We start from the raw sequence: 16,160 nt of genomic DNA on the forward strand, positions 1-16,160 counted from the left end.
CTCTTCCTTCGGCTTGATATAACATTTGTTATCACTTAATACAAAGATGATAGAGACCATCTTAGAGACCAGCTTATTTCTATAGCCAAACATAGAAAAGGGGCACCTTACTGGTCCAGGTTATCAAACTTACAAAAAAAGCATGTCTGACATGTTTTGAATTGTACAAATGACCTTGATTCAAATCCCTACTCTTCCAAGGACTACTTGGGTAACACGTGTAAAATTGGATATTGCTTCTGTTGCATCAGATCTGTAGCAAGGAGTTCTCAAAACTGGTGGTGGTCTAAATTTTTCATGCAACTGGGCGATCAGATTACTGCCTCCCCAGTTACCCTGGCTGCTCCGAGAGCAGCAATTCAACAGTAGCCGTGATGGATTTGGAGAGAGGGAGAAGGCAGGCAGAATAATTTCCATTTTAGCTGGTGCTGATTCTACTTCATGAACTAGGCAGCAGGGGGTGCCCTGAATTGGGTAAACATGGGAGAGCTTGATTATTTTCAGGGAGACATTTTTTCTGTAGTGATGACCTCTTTTCTGCTCTCCTTGAAAATCCAGTCTGCCATTCTCTCTCCTGCCAGCTTAAGCTGTTGCTGCAACACCTGACAGCGGTCCCAAAAACGACTGTAGTGTTGCAGGGATGGGAAAAAATAAACATGGGCAACGAAGACTTTTCACTTCCTTATGGCACTTATGTTGTGTGCAGGTAAAATTAAATAGCAGTTTGAACTATAGAGAGTAAAAATAGTTAATATCTCCTAGGGGAAATGGGGGATTATTTTTTTTTCCTCCCATTCTCGGAAGCAAAAAGTTGTATAATCTGAAAAACCTGACATTCCATATTGAGGGTTTATTGTAAGGTAGTAAAACCAGATTTTATATCTCGTTTATTCCTACAACTTCTGATGTGCTTCCAAAAATGGTATTAAGGCAGCAGCTGAGGAAATTTTATGAGATAATGAAGCAGAACAGTTACTGAAAGCCATCTGCTCAGTTGTTTACAAACTTGCTTCAATACTTCAGAGGCAGTGGTAGAGTACGTGTCTAAACTTCACAAGCTGCACTAGGTAGAACTAAATGAAATGCGCCGGGGCTGGGCTGCGCTCGGTCCCTCTCTGTGCAGTGTAAGCGGTTGCCAGGCAGGCCTGTTGGAAGCCAGCAGAAAGCACCACACAGAGGTGATTATGTGCCACCATCTGTCACGCTTCAAGCCTACCATACAGCATGGCTAATCAGCCTTGGCAGGATGATGGATGAACAGCAGCAGCTGCCAAAAGCCACTGTTGGCAAACAGTCCTGAAGTTAAGAACTTTTTCCCCCCTCTGCCTTCCTCTCCAGGGTCCTGCTGCGTGTCCGCATGCTGTACTATCTACGACAAGAAGTTATAGGGGACCAAGCAGACAGGATCTTAGAGGGTGCTGACTCAAGGTTAGTGCAAGTGCAGGTTTATTTTTTTGCTTTATGATGCTGGCTTATGTAAAGCACGTGTACTATAATAATTTTAGCATTTAAAGGTTGTTGTGCTTCCTGTTAAATGGGTTTGCAAGCCACATTATTATTATATCAAATGAGGTGGGTAGTTTTCTTGCAGGAGGGAAAGTGTGGGAAATTACTGATACGGATTTTTCAGTATTGCTAATATTGAAGAATTATTGTAACGCAATTTTAATTTTTCTTTTTAAAAAATACTAAGATTGTAAATGAGCGTGCTTGGGTAACCACTGGCATTTTACTCCTAAAATAGCCTAATATTTTTTAATTATTTCCTTTTAAACAATCCTAAGTAATTTTCCACGTGTTCTAATTGGTGTTGTTTTTTCCCCCTCAAGAAGCATATTTACAAAGCGGTGTGAACCATTTCTCTTTTTTTTCTAACGTTTTTGTCCAGTCATCTTTGCAAATGTTTATAATGCTGTCTTTATAGTGAAGTAGATGTGTGGATACCTGAGCCGTTCCATGCTGAAGTTCCTGCAGACTGGTGGGATAAGGAGGCGGATAAATCCCTTTTAATTGGAGTATTCAAACATGGTAAGTGGTGTCTCACTCTGAACAAAACTCAGTTGTAAAGCTTTCTGCGTGTAGGACTGTTCAGTCATAATATTAACAAGTATTGTTCCAAAGAGCTGTTGGCTTGTATCTCCCTTTTTTTTTTCTTGCCTGCATTAAAAACCTAATATGAGCTGTAAATATCAGATGCTGTTTTTAAATGTTTGCAGAACATTTGAGAAGAAAACATTACTTTCTTGGCTGTAAATAAAACAAAGCCATATTTGTTTAAGTAATAGCCAAATAGTAAGATAGATCTCCATAAACTTTGCTTCCAGCACTGCTTCACTTGCTAACTCTGCCAACCAGTGTCAAAGTGGACGGTGGGCTTAACCTCTGCTATTAATCTGTACAAGTGCCTCCTGGGCTTTGTTCCAAGCAATATTTCACAAATGTCAGTGTTGAGAACTCCCGGCTCCCTTGAGTGGGATGCAGCCTTGTTAACTTTGAAAGGCTGGGGATGCAGAGCTGGCATGATATATACAGTGAGCGATTCCTGATTATAATCCCAATTCTCTGGAGGTCGCAGAGGATTCTCAGCAGCCCAGCCTGACTAAAGGGGAGAATGATGGCTTATAAAACCTTTCATGATTACAGTTTGGCTTGAGGCTCTACAGCAGTTAGGAGCAGTGTGTTGTAGTACAAATCCTAATTGAATTGTGCTGTTCTGCCTATGTACAGCAGCTCTGTTTTGTGGGCTCAGCTGAGGCAAGTCTAGTCTAAAAATCATTTTCCTGCAGTGCACTGTTGGGATCTGCCATTTTCCATCTAGTCAACTTGGGCAGTAAAAAAGCAAACAGCAGTTTGAAAACCATAGAGGGAACAGTGTCATCTTACTGACATGCATCATCCTAAACCTAATAAGACAGGTTCGTTGGCCTTACGTATAACCCATGTATACAGCATTTTCACAGCCTACACTGAGGGTTCCAGCAAGACTAGAGCTATAGAGAGAGAGAGTGTGTGTGTGTGTGCTTCCATTCACATCTGTATGTTTGCAGTAGGGAGTACTGAATATGGAGAACCACTGTAAGAGTTACGTAGGGATCTTTATAGAAGTGTGGGGTTGGTTTTGGTGAAAGATTGAGATTACATTGAAAAAACTATTCAATTTTTACTGTTTGTTAATGCTGCTGATGTTAAAATGTTTCTGTGCTGATGAAATTTATCAATATGAAAAACGTTATTACGCAAATGAAAACTACTGAGGAAAAAATGCATCATTTTTTATTAAACAATTCCTTTAAAATCACAGTTACAGCTCTTTAATTTTATTTAAAAATAAATGAACCCAGAAAATTGTATTTCATTACCTAAACTGTTCTTTTTACAGTTGATTGTAGCTTAAAAAAAAAATAAAATAAAAAAATTGCTTCCCACTCTGCAGGCTATGAGAAGTACAATTCCATGAGAGCTGATTCAACACTGTGCTTTCTGGAACGGGTTGGCATGCCTGATGCAAAGGCCATAGCTGCTGAACAGAGAGGGACAGACATGTTAGCAGATGGTGGTGATGGGTAAGGACGACATGAAAAAATTAATAAACTTTATCAGCATTGTATACGTTGGCACGAGTTCATGTGTCATATTCTGCTTACATCTTGCCTGAGGATCTGAAGTGATCACATAATGCAAAAAGTATGTAAAATTGCTTACACGGTTGAGCATGAAATATAAATGTGCAGCTTGGTACACATTCTGACGGCTTTTGTAGCTTTTTTGCTTTTCTTTCCAGAAAAATTACCTTTCAAAAGCAATATTTATTTAAATTGTTTATTTTAAATATTTTTTTAGAGGTGAATTCGACAGAGAGGATGAAGATCCAGAATATAAGCCAACAAGAACTCCTTTCAAGGATGAAATTGATGTAAGAACTTCAAGTTTCTGTAATTATAAGTATTTGTAAACATAACTGACACTCCATGTTTATCCTAATGTGTAATTCTTATGTTTGTGAACCACCAGATAAACACGCCTTACAAAGATACTTTTCTGCTGTATTTGAAAGATAACATCTTTTTTTTTTTTTTCTGCAAACAATAACATATGGTCAAAGCTGAAAACTAAAATAACTTCTGTCTTCTCCCAAAGGAATTTGCAAACTCACCTCCAGAAGACAAAGAAGAGTCCATTGAAATCCACCCAAGTAAGACTATACTAAAGAAATTTTGAAAAAGCAAAAATAGACCACTTAGGCAAAGGTGGACTTTTTATTAGCACATGAAGAAATGGGTTGTGTTTTGGGAAAACATCACGGTAAACTTCTTAGTGCCAAATATCTTCATGCTTCACATGTTTCAAAACAATTATTTACCATGTTTGAATAATCCCTCGTTAAGGCTTTCTGGGTTTCTAATAACATAGTAGAAATTATGATGATGAAAACTGGATGTTTCTTTATGCTGCTGCTGATGCTTTTGCTGAGATAATCTTGACGTTGCTGTAGATAAGTTCCTCGGCATGAAGGAAAAGTGCCAAGTTTAAGTGAAAATAATGAAGTGGTAAATCATAAGCATAGGTGTTTTCACAGAGATGGAATGATCTTCTTAGTAACGCATTTAAAGCTCTACTGCATTAATTTAAATACTTAAAGGTATTCATAATATGTTTGCATTCATAACATCGAATAATAATACCTGATAGTTATCTTTAAATGCTTCACAGACATTTGAGTTTGTGGAGTCAGATGGTTTTATTCTATTTTTTTTATTTCCTACCAGTGTAGTTATCCTGTTTCTAATTTGTTCTGCACCAATATTAATGAAGCGTATGTTCTTATCTGATCAGACAGGAATCCAGTTTTAGCCTTAGAAACTTTGAAATGTTTAGTGGTGGTTTTGCAGTGCACAAATACTTCTCTATTCTCTAGACAAGCACAGTGAAAGCAATTCTGAGTTAGGCCAACTCTACTGGCCCAACACTTCAACCCTGACTACCCGTCTGCGTCGCCTCATTACTGCCTATCAGCGCAGCTATAAAAGGCAACAAATGAGGCAAGAGGCACTAATGAAGACTGACCGCAGGAGACGTCGGCCTCGGGAAGAAGTGAGGGCACTAGAAGCAGAAAGGGAGGCTATAATAACTGAGAAACGACAAAAGTGAGTTTTCTCAGTGATATTTTCCTTTAAATCTCAATTAACTTTGTGTGTTGCCAGTATTTCTGCTTTGAAAGTATAAACTAAACGGGCCTGGGGGTATCCAAACTGTTCGGGCTCGCCTTTAACTAAGTGGCCTGTTTTTTTCCTTCTTCCTTGAATAGATGGACAAGAAGAGAAGAAGCCGATTTTTATCGTGTAGTGTCTACTTTTGGAATTATTTTTGATCCCATAAAACATCAATTTGACTGGAATCAATTCAGAGCATTTGCCAGGCTTGATAAAAAGTCCGATGAAAGCTTGGAGAAGTATTTTAATGGCTTTGTGAATATGTGTAGACGAGTGTGCCGAATGCCGGTCAAGCCAGATGATGGTAAGTTTTACTGACTGCAGAAATGGATGTGACTACTAATAGATGGCACCGTTATTGAAACTTGATTGCTAGGCGCAATGCTTTAGAGATGGGCATACATCTAGTTAATGTTAAACACTACAAACTGATGTCATTGCAGAGCCTCCTGATCTTTCTACTATGATTGAACCGATCACAGAAGAACGTGCTTCCAGAACTTTATATCGCATTGAGCTCTTACGGAAAATCCGTGAACAGGTTCTTCATCACCCACAGCTGGGGGAGAGGCTAAAGCTTTGCCAACCAAGCTTGGATCTGCCGGAGTGGTGGGAGTGTGGTAAACATGACAAAGACTTACTGATTGGTGCTGCTAAACATGGAGTCAGTAGGACAGATTATCACATTCTGAATGATCCTGAGCTGTCTTTTCTTGAGGCCCACAAAAACTTTGCTCAAAACAGAGGGACGGGTAATGCAAATACTGTCTCTTCTCTACACCCTGTGGGTGCTGGCTGCAGTCAAACACCACCTATTGTCCCATCCACACCAGTACAAGAAGAAAAAAGTACAGAACAAACGGAGTCTAAAGTTGAAGGATCTGAAAATCCAGCAGCCAAAGAAAAATCTGATATCAAGGAAGAAACAGATATTGCTGATAAAGACACTAAGCAGGATTGTGATGCTGAGGCTGAGACTGGCTCTGTTAAATGTGAATTGAAAGATATAGAAATGAGTACAGACGTAGACCCAAAATCAATTTCTGAAAAAGGTTCAGAAGAAGATGAAGAGGAGAAACTGGATGATGATGACAAATCAGAAGAGTCCTCCCAACCTGAAGGTAACACTTTGGTCAGGTCAGTCCTATGCACTTAGCTTAGCATGAGTCCTACAGCTGTTCAGACTTGTGCCAGCTGGTAAGTGGCATGCATGGAGCTGTTCTGGAGCCTGGATAGGCTATGTTTAGCAGTTTCTCTTCTTTTCCATGTATCTAGGTGGCCAGATAAACTATCAAAAAAAAAACAAAACAAAACAAAACAAAAAAAAAAAAAAAAAAAAAAAAAAAAAAAAACCACCAAACCATAAAAGCTAAAAAAATCCATCTTTAGTAGGATTTTTTTTTTCCCTGTGAGGGATGATTTCCAAGATAACTTACTGATCTAATAAGCACAATTTCTGTTCCAAGTGCAGAAGACTAAGACTCTGTTGTAATAATGATAGAACAGAAGCCCGAGTTAGAAGAATGGTATCAAACATGCTTGTCTTAACCTATCTATTGAGGCTGACATTGGATGGTTGGGAACTTTTGCAGTTAATTCTTGGTCATGATTATTGTTCAGCAGGAGCAGTTTCTCAGGGTAAGAATTTTGATGAAGAAAGCAATGCCTCTATGAGTACCGCAAGGGATGAAACGCGCGATGGATTCTACATGGAAGATGGGGATCCTTCTGTGGTCCAGCTGCTTCATGAGAGAACATTTGCCTTTTCTTTCTGGCCTAAGGTTGGTTGCGGGTAGGATGGGATGCATTGTTTTCAGTACAGATAATATGTGGGAAATGTGCTGCAAAAAGTGGTTTGTTCAGTTCTGTGCTTCTAGTGAACATGAGATTTACTCTGAGAATGATTTTTGAAATGGCTTTTTATTGTTCAATTGTGTACAAATTAGTGAAGGAAATGAACAGAATTGCTTTACTGTAAAACAACACTGCTGACAGACATGAGTTCCTTATAGATCTGCAACTGTCTGAGTGCAGAATGACACCTCTTATGCTGTTATTAATGGAAGCAAATTTATGACTTTGAATTCTGGATTTCGTCTGCAGTGCAGTCTGCAAGGGGAGCAGGGATTCTGCAAGATCACCTTTTCAGTTTGGGATGGGAAAAAGGGTACTGGTGACCTACATGATCTAAGCCATTATGTAATGTTGACAGATGTATTAAGGTGTCCTGTAAATACAGGCAGCAATTTTACATAGGATAAAGCTATATCTTATTTTGGTAGCAGTGCAGAAATATATCTAGCACAATTTTTTATTTTTATTTTTTAAATATCAAACTGTAACATCGTAATAAATCCGTACATAATTTAGTACTCTCCTTTGCAGTAAGGGCAGAGAGAGAAATAAAGTAGTAATAGTCTTAAGCTTACTAATCACCATAACAGGGCCATCTGGTTTGGGAGGGGGTGGGGTAGGGCGGGGGGGACCTTGCTCTTAATAGGCTTATTCCTGGAGAAAGCAAGCAGTCTGTTGCAGCTGCTGAGATTTGCTAGTGGCCTTTGCGCTGTTTTGCTGTTCAGGAAGCTAACTGGTGCTCATATTCCCTAACCAGCAGTATTTCTCATAGTTTTGAAGTTTCTACTACTTCAGGCTAGCATGGAATGTATTTGAATACTAAAATGGAAAAGAATTATACTAATCTTCTTTGCTTTCAGTTTGTATTTTGGAAACATGAACTAAAATCTTATTTCAGTTATAGTGTAAAAACAAATCCCTAATCTATGTAGATTCATGATAAGTAGACTAATACACATAATCAGAGATTTTTAGTGTACACGCTTCAGTGAAATTTGAAGTGATAATGGGTGTGGAATGAAAATTGACATTCATTAGATGTCCCTAGGTTGGTGCTTGTTTCATAATGTTGAACTTTATTAATAGTGACGCTAATGAGGATCCACTTCCTAGGACAGAATTGCAGATCCAGCCTCTTGGATCTCAAGAACTGCAGTTTTAAAATACTCATTGCAGATGTTTTGATTTTTTTCCCTTCTGAACTGTTGAGTTTGCTGACAGCTCAAGTAAGAAGCGTAAAACAATTGTGAGTTTCTGTTAAAGTCCGTTTGTACACTGTCCAACAGAAAATGTCATCTGTCTTCCTTCTTCATCTCAATATAAATGCTGTTTTTAAATTCTAGTTCTATTCCACAAAGTTCCCTATGTATTAGCTTTTTTCAGGCGATCAGTTTATCCTAGCCTGGAAGAAATAGTTGTTTTTTAATGTCCTTCTTAAGCCTTGCTGAACTAGACAGAGTAGTTGCACTCATTTGAGTTTAACAGGCAACCTTCACACTAAAGGTTCATTATGTACTTTTCCTTTGCACAGGACCGAGTAATGATCAACCGATTAGACAACATCTGTGAAGCAGTGCTGAAAGGGAAGTGGCCAGTAAATAGGCGCCAGATGTTTGATTTCCAGGGGCTCATACCTGGGTATACTCCAACAGCTGTGGACAGCCCTCTGCAAAAAAGGAGCTTTGCAGAGCTCTCCATGATTGGTCAAGCCAGTATCAGCGGTAGTGAAGACATCACTGCTTCTCCTCAGTTGTCAAAGGCAAGGCTGCATCCTTCTCATTCGTACAGAAAGCTTCTTATCTTTCGTCACTTATTTTTGCATAATATGAAAAAATAGCATTCCTTTGAATAAAATAGGGAAAATGACAGTGTTACCTTGAGTAAAGTAAAGGCTCTGTTTTCTGAGTTACGTGTTCATTCTATTGCAAAATCAGTGCAGTTAACAGAGCTGTGTTAATGTTTGGAAATCTTCGTGTTTCATTAGGAAGATGCACTCAATTTATCGGTTCCACGTCAGAGGAGGAGGAGGAGACGAAAAATTGAAATCGAGGCTGAGAGAGCTGCCAAAAGAAGAAATCTTATGGAAATGGTTGCCCAGTTACGTGAGTCTCAGGTGGTCTCAGAAAATGGACAAGAAAAGGTTGTAGATTTATCAAAGGCCTCACGAGAGGCAACAAGTTCTACCTCAAATTTTTCATCTGTTACTTCAAAGTTTATCTTGCCTAATGTCTCCACACCCGTGTCTGATGCCTTTAAAACTCAAATGGAGCTGCTGCAAGCAGGTCTTTCACGCACACCCACAAGGCATCTGCTAAATGGCTCTTTAATAGATGGAGAACCGCCCATGAAGAGGAGGAGAGGAAGGAGGAAAAATGTAGAAGGGCTTGATCTGTTATTTATGAGCAACAAACGGACATCATTGACTGTAGTAAGACAACAACCTTTTTGTCTCCTATTTGTTCTTCTGTGTCTAGTACTTTCTGAATGTGAGTTTATAGTGTTATAATCTAGCAAATAATAACGTACAATTCTTACCCAGCCAGCTTTTGCTTTGTATTTAATTTTGAACAAAACAAAATGTTGCTTATATCAAGTTTTTACTATAGCAGATTGTGATTTTTTTTTTAACTTGCTCATATTTTCAAAAAGACATTTTTTCCTTTGAAATATAATATATTATAACATACATATTTTGAGGCTTAAGTTTACCTTCTCTGTTCTGTAGGAAGTGAAGGTCTTGGGGGTCATTAAGTGATAATGCATGAAAACTGCTCTGACTGTTCTTTAATGTTCAAAGATTCTAAATTTACAAAATCCCCTAATGTGACTGCTTTACATAGTGGAAACATTTAAATCTTATTAACTGCTGACTTGAGCCTTTAACTTTAGTCCTTGAAGTGATTTCTCCCAGGTAACTGCTGCCTTAAAGTGAGAAGTAATGCTGGTGTTAATGTTTTCAGGAGGATGCAGAAGTGACCAAAGCTTTTGAAGAAGATATGGAGGCCCTACCAGCAAGGAACATTCCGTCTCCTGGTCAACTGGATCCAGACACTCGCATCCCTGTAATCAATCTAGAGGATGGGACCAGGCTGGTGGGAGAAGATGCTCCCAAAAACAAGGACTTAGTTGAATGGCTTAAATTGCATCCTACTTACACTGTAGATATGCCAAGTTATGTACCAGTAAGTATGTGATTTTAAAAGTGTAGCTGTATTAGATTAGTATGGAAGTTAATCTTACAGATATGGAAATAAATTTCTTCAAATTGGGTGTAATCATTGGATTTCAGTGGAGGTTTTCATCTTAGCCACATTTACTGTAATGTCTAAGCACTCAGGAGGCACCAGGATTTCTATGTATGTTCAGGAAAATATTTTTTTGAGGGTAAAGTAATTGATCCCTTCTTAAATTTTTTGGTAGGAGAGGTGTCATAATTCTTTATTTTTGTCAAGAGAATGAAAAGCTAAAAAAGAACATATTTCTCTTCTTTCCAGAAGAGTGCAGATGTGCTGTTTTCCTCATTTCAGAAGCCGAAACAAAAACGACACAGATGTCGAAACCCTAATAAACTGGATATAAACACCTTGACAGGAGAAGAAAGGGTACCTGTTGTAAATAAGCGAAATGGGAAGAAGGTAAACACCAAGTTCAATGGAATTGTTTGAATTGTTTAATAATGTTTTTGCATGTTGAGAACAGGCGTTCTGTTCCGAACTTCTTTAAAAAGTTTAATTTGGCACTGACATTTATTCTTACTGTCACTCAGAATCTTTGATTTCTCCTTTACTAATTTACTAGCTCATTCTAGTCATTTAAGTTGAGCAACTCATATACATATAGCATATTTCTTTGCATCAGGTATGAATTTAATTACTAGCACTGCCTGGACTGTGACGTTTTGCTGTATTTTTTAAATATGGTCTTTTCAATTCTGATATCATTAGGTAGTTTCAGTTCAGTTTTCCACTATATGAATTGAAGTTCTTTACTTTCATCCTTTCTTAGATGAAAGTGCACAAATGGAAAATGTACAGATGAACAGTAGCAGTTCTGTGGTTTGGGTTGTTTGGTTGGTTGGTTTTTGTTTGTGTTTTTAAGTATTATCTTTTGCATTAGATGGGTGGAGCTATGGCCCCTCCAATGAAGGACTTGCCAAGATGGTTAGAAGAAAATCCTGAATTTGCTGTTGCTCCAGATTGGACTGACATTGTTAAACAGTCTGTAAGTGAAACTTTGATTCCATGCTTCGCTCTAGGTTACAGCACGGGAAAGTTGAAGGTTGTGTAAATTTCTGCAGGCAAGCACTGATGATTAAGTCCTTTTTCTCATAGCTAGTAGTTCTGAGCTGAGGAAATTGTAGTGTCAGGATGGGAGTTTGCCAGCTAAGGGGAAAGATGATAGAAGGCTTCTCTAGAGTGGGATTGCAGTATATGGAAAAATCAGGTATAGTAAAGTAACCTTCAGCATTAGTTATATGTTTTTGTTGATTATTCTGTATTTTTTCCTCATGTAGTAAGCAGCAATTCTTAATACGGGTGTTTGTACATTAAGCAACTACTAAATTAGGTGTTTTTCACATGCATAGCAGGAAGAGTAATCACCTTGGTACTTTGTAGCATCAAAAAGCTAGCTTTGCTACCTTTTATTTGAAAACTGTTATTTGAAAATAGAGTGTACAGTTCTGCAAATACTTCTTAAAATGCCACTCCCTATACTGGAGTTCACGGGGAAGTACAATGAGCTATGGTGTTTGAGCATGATTTGTTGTTCCACCCTGTTTAAATAGGCAGAACATGTGACTTTGTTTTCTTCAGTTTTCCTTATGTGTTCTAGTGCTGCTCACTTTAGTAGTTAGCTACTCATGATTTACCGGGTTTGAAAACCAAACTGCTTTTCGAATTAGAAAATAATGTGATAAAATCCTTCAATTTCTTCCATGATAGCTAGTTAACTGCTGAAAGCTGCAAAAACTAATAGAGAATAAAACTCCTTTCTGCATCCCTTTCCCAGGGTTTTGTTCCAGAGTCTATGTTTGACCGTCTTCTCACTGGACCTGTTGTGAGGGAGGAAGGAGCAAGCAGAAGAGGAAGAAGGCCAAAAAGTGAAATTGCCAAAGCAGCTGCAGCAGCTGCTGCTGTAGCATCAACTTCGGGAATCAACCCACTACTAATGAACAGTCTGTTTGCTGGAATGGACCTCACCAGCCTCCAGAATCTACAGAACCTGCAGTCTCTCCAGCTCGCAGGCCTCATGGGCTTTCCGCCAGGGCTAGCAACAGCTGCTGCTGCTGGGGGGGATGCTAAAAATCCGGCTGCCATGTTGCCTCTGATGTTGCCAGGGATGGCAGGATTGCCCAATATGTTTGGACTGAGTGGATTGTTGAATAACCCAATAACAGCTACTACTGGAAATGCCACTACTGCTTCCGGTCAAGGAGAGACTGAGGATGGCGCTTCAAAAGCTGAAGAGAAGAAAAATGAGAATGAAGAGGAGAACAAAGACTCTGAGAAAAGCACAGACACTGTTTCTGCTACTGACTCTGCGAATGGATCTGTCAGTGCTGCTACTGCGGCGACTACCGCCACTGCCACCACTACCACCACCACCAACACTGGATTGCCCACAAACCCTCTGGCCTTCAATCCTTTCCTGCTGTCTACCATGGCTCCTGGCCTGTTCTATCCATCTATGTTTCTACCTCCGGGACTGGGAGGATTGACTCTGCCTGGTTTCCCAGCACTAGCAGGACTTCAGAATGCAGTGGGCTCCAACGAAGAGAAGGCTACTGACAAAACTGAAGGAACTGCCTTTAAAGATGAAGAAAACTTGGAAGGCAGTGATGCAGAGGAGAGCCTTGATAAAACTGCAGATTCCTCCGTTTTAGAAGATGAAATAGCACAGGGTGAAGAATTAGACTCACTTGATGGGGGGGAAGAAATAGAAAACAATGAAAATGATGAATAACCAGTACCAGTTACAGTTGAAGTGTTTTAAACTTTTGACAAGTGGTAGTCCTACTGTTTACACTCACAGTTAATGTCCATACTTAGTTTTTATAAGCTGTTCTGTAACATAGTGTAGCAAAAAAAAAAAAAGTTCAAGTCATGTTATACAGATGTGTCAAAAGGTATCTTGGTCATTAAGTATTGTGCAGTGCATTATTTATTATCCCTAGGAGAGATGAAATTTGAGAGGTGATCATGTCTTTTTAAGGAAATTGACATAATGCTCTGCTTTTTTCTTTTCTTTTGGTACCATTGGTATTATGAAAAGCAGCAATTTGTAATCAAGTGGCACTAATAGAAGGAAGTGCTGCTTAAAGGAAGGATGAAGTTATATATTTAATTTTTTATTTTTTATTTTGTTTTGCTGTGAAGGTCAAGATGAAATTTACCATACATATCGTACTCGCGCTTCATTTTGACTGTATGGGAGTTCACCCGCTCACGTGCGCGCGCACACCCACACACACACACTCTCTCTCTGACAATCTTCATGATAGTGTGACTGTCTCTGTCTTGAGACGCAGCAATAATAAGGCAGCTGTTGAATGTGAAGAGTACCTTTTGGAAATTTACCCGCGGAGAAGGTTCTTACAGGATAAAGCTACAGTTTAATCGTCTCGTGATCTTGTAATGCACTGGTATAAACAAAAAAAGAAAAAAATCAGGTACCTTTTTTAAATTAAAGGACTTTGTTACTTTAGCCACAAAGCTAAACAGCATTACCTCAACTCTAAACTAGCCTTGAAGTTTACAGACATGACTTTGTAAATGTATTGTTTTTCTTTGTTGTGATGTCTTTTTATTTTTTTTTTTTTTCTTTGGAAACTGCTATCATGTAAGATAAGATGTAAATTGCTGCCAACTGTAGTAATGATGCTTTTAATAAAAGTGACCCATGATATGCAGAGATGTAATTATAAAATGTAGCGTTTAGGGACATCACAACTGGTGTTGATGTTTTATATTTGCATTGTGGCTTTTTGCAGCGTTTTCTGCTATACTCCCTAATAGATTAGTGGCTGTAAATGCTGAAATTATTGTCTTCACGGGACTAGGCAGGAAGAGAAACCCTGAATTACCTTCATATTTTCCACTCTAAGTAACTCTGCAGAAAAGCACACTAAAAAGCCTACTTTACTCCTTCAAAAGGGGCATGAGAGACTGAGAATACTTTAAAATGTGTTCAGCATGTGATAATATGGTACACTAAAGAACAAAAGGGCAAAAGAAAAATGAGGCTTTAATAGGCACAATATCTAGGTCATTTATCCTTGGTTAATGGGTAGAAAAACACAATGCTGTAGTGACAGCAAGGAATACAAAGGCTCTGTGGTATCCTGTAGACCAGAGCTTGTGATGCCAGAAACCACTGTGTCAAACAACCTACATGAAACTAAAACTGACCCACTTTTCATAAAAACCAGCGTCTCTTCTGGAGAGCTACCGATTTGTACCCTTTTGTGACCTGTGATATTGGAGATAATGTACCATTTGAGAACTTCTGTTTTCACATTGTTGTCACCTTGACACACACGTACACAACCGTCTCGGTAGTGAGGATAAAAGGTTAGGTCTGCAGTAGAGTACATGAAAAATTAGCTATTTGAGTAGCCAGCTGTGGGTGGACCCCTGTCTTATGATTAATTTTACCTGTGCTTTTGGAGAGCTGCAACCCTCTCACATCCCCTGTGAATTTGCACAAGAGCTCGAATTAAGGAGTACTGCAAGGCCAGAACGCAGCCGTGAGGAGGACGTGTTACAAGGGGTGAACTTGCCCTGAAAGGAGCGTTCAACAAACAACGAAAGTAGGCGAGAAATGAAAGCTTAGGAAGAGAATTCGGTGTGAATGAATCACAGACACGCACTGCTGAAATGAATAGGTGGCAGAATGTCTCGTGGTGCCACTTAAATAGATCACACGGAGTTAATGAAGGCCAGGAAGGATTTCCTCCCGCCGTGTCCGTCGCTGGACAGTTGACGAGGTGTGTTATTCCTGCCTCTCTCTAAAGCATTGCACGTAGGCCATGGCAACAAGTGAGAGGCTGAAGGCCGAGGTATATTAACTTGATCTGGTGTGTTGAATCCATTCTATCTGTTATTTAAGTTGTTTAAATGACTGGTGTCTTATTTTGTCTTCTGTCTCTAGAACTTCCCCTGTAAATGTGGCTAGGTGCTTCCTGTTGTGTGTATTTCACATACTGATATAAAATAGCCCTTTTCTAAATTCAGTTTTATAATTCCCAGCAAAGATTTAAACAGACTAATGATATCCCTTGGGAGGCTCCTTTTTAATTGGCAAGAATAGAAATTATATTGTTAAATGCCACGCGAACCCTTTTCATTCTCCTAACCCTCTTCCTCCGTCAAAATGAGGGGGAAATTCAGGTAACTGCCTACTTCTGCCTGCAGGTTTTTGGCACTGAAACATCCAAGTTGTGACATGGGGTGTCTGAAGGGCATAGTAAGCGAATGTTACCCCTATTTGAAGCATTCCTCAAAGCAGTTATTGCTCATCTGTGTTTCCCGTTCAAAGCAAAACTGAAACTGGAGAACTGCTGTAGCAGCTGTGATGGTGGGGAGTCTCCGGGCTTCTCCGCTTGCTTTCCAGCTGCTTTGCTTCCTCCAGGTTCAGCAGACTGCTCACCTGTTGGAAAGAAGGCAGCGTTTTGATTTTGGAAGGGGTGGGTATGGGCCCCTGGTATGAAAAATGAAGTGGGGGGGATTGCCATCTAATGTCCAAGAAATGTATTACATGAAAATATGAAGGTTTTTCTTTGATCCGACAGAGTTTTTAATATGTTAATTATTGCAGTGATTCTCACAAAGTTTTAAAGTGTGTCTAAACGAATAAAAGCTTACGTGCGTTAAGATGATTAGAACATGCTATTCTCAACTTGATTCACAGCCAGAGCACCTCCCTGCCTATCTCGTTTGGAAGCCTTCTGCCAGTACCCATGTTTTGCTGGACCCCTCCCTTATGGTCACAGAATTGCTAATGGGGAATGTCAAGGAGTACAAGTGACTTTGGAGGAGCGTGTATCTGTGTCAAAGTATAGAATGATCTGCATGCTGACGCAGCCTTTCCTGGGTA

General features: G+C 39.3%; 1 protein-coding gene across 6 annotated transcripts in view; it reads left to right on the forward strand.

The window, feature by feature from the left end:
* The window catches only part of CHD7 (chromodomain helicase DNA binding protein 7), a 127,306-nt gene extending 111,364 nt beyond the window's left edge, over positions 1–15,942 (forward strand). For 3 of the 6 annotated variants that reach the window (XM_052703392.1, XM_052703394.1, XM_052703393.1), the window contains 15 exons: positions 1,339–1,428; positions 1,925–2,028; positions 3,434–3,563; positions 3,841–3,913; positions 4,138–4,192; positions 4,916–5,144; positions 5,306–5,514; positions 5,654–6,331; positions 6,831–6,991; positions 8,596–8,823; positions 9,049–9,492; positions 10,025–10,246; positions 10,559–10,699; positions 11,181–11,285; positions 12,075–15,942. In XM_052703392.1, coding sequence (XP_052559352.1) covers positions 1,339–1,428; positions 1,925–2,028; positions 3,434–3,563; positions 3,841–3,913; positions 4,138–4,192; positions 4,916–5,144; positions 5,306–5,514; positions 5,654–6,331; positions 6,831–6,991; positions 8,596–8,823; positions 9,049–9,492; positions 10,025–10,246; positions 10,559–10,699; positions 11,181–11,285; positions 12,075–13,028 — 3,823 coding nt within the window. In that variant the 3' untranslated portion in view covers positions 13,029–15,942. The remainder of the gene's footprint in view (positions 1–1,338; positions 1,429–1,924; positions 2,029–3,433; positions 3,564–3,840; positions 3,914–4,137; positions 4,193–4,915; positions 5,145–5,305; positions 5,515–5,653; positions 6,332–6,830; positions 6,992–8,595; positions 8,824–9,048; positions 9,493–10,024; positions 10,247–10,558; positions 10,700–11,180; positions 11,286–12,074) is intronic. The other 3 variants (XM_052703396.1, XM_052703397.1, XM_052703395.1) reach the window with 3 other exon arrangements.
* Positions 15,943–16,160: the final 218 nt, after the last annotated feature.

This window comes from Tympanuchus pallidicinctus, unplaced genomic scaffold, assembly GCF_026119805.1.
Source record: "Tympanuchus pallidicinctus isolate F22 unplaced genomic scaffold, pur_lepc_1.0 scaffold5, whole genome shotgun sequence".
NCBI lineage: Eukaryota > Metazoa > Chordata > Aves > Galliformes > Phasianidae > Tympanuchus > Tympanuchus pallidicinctus.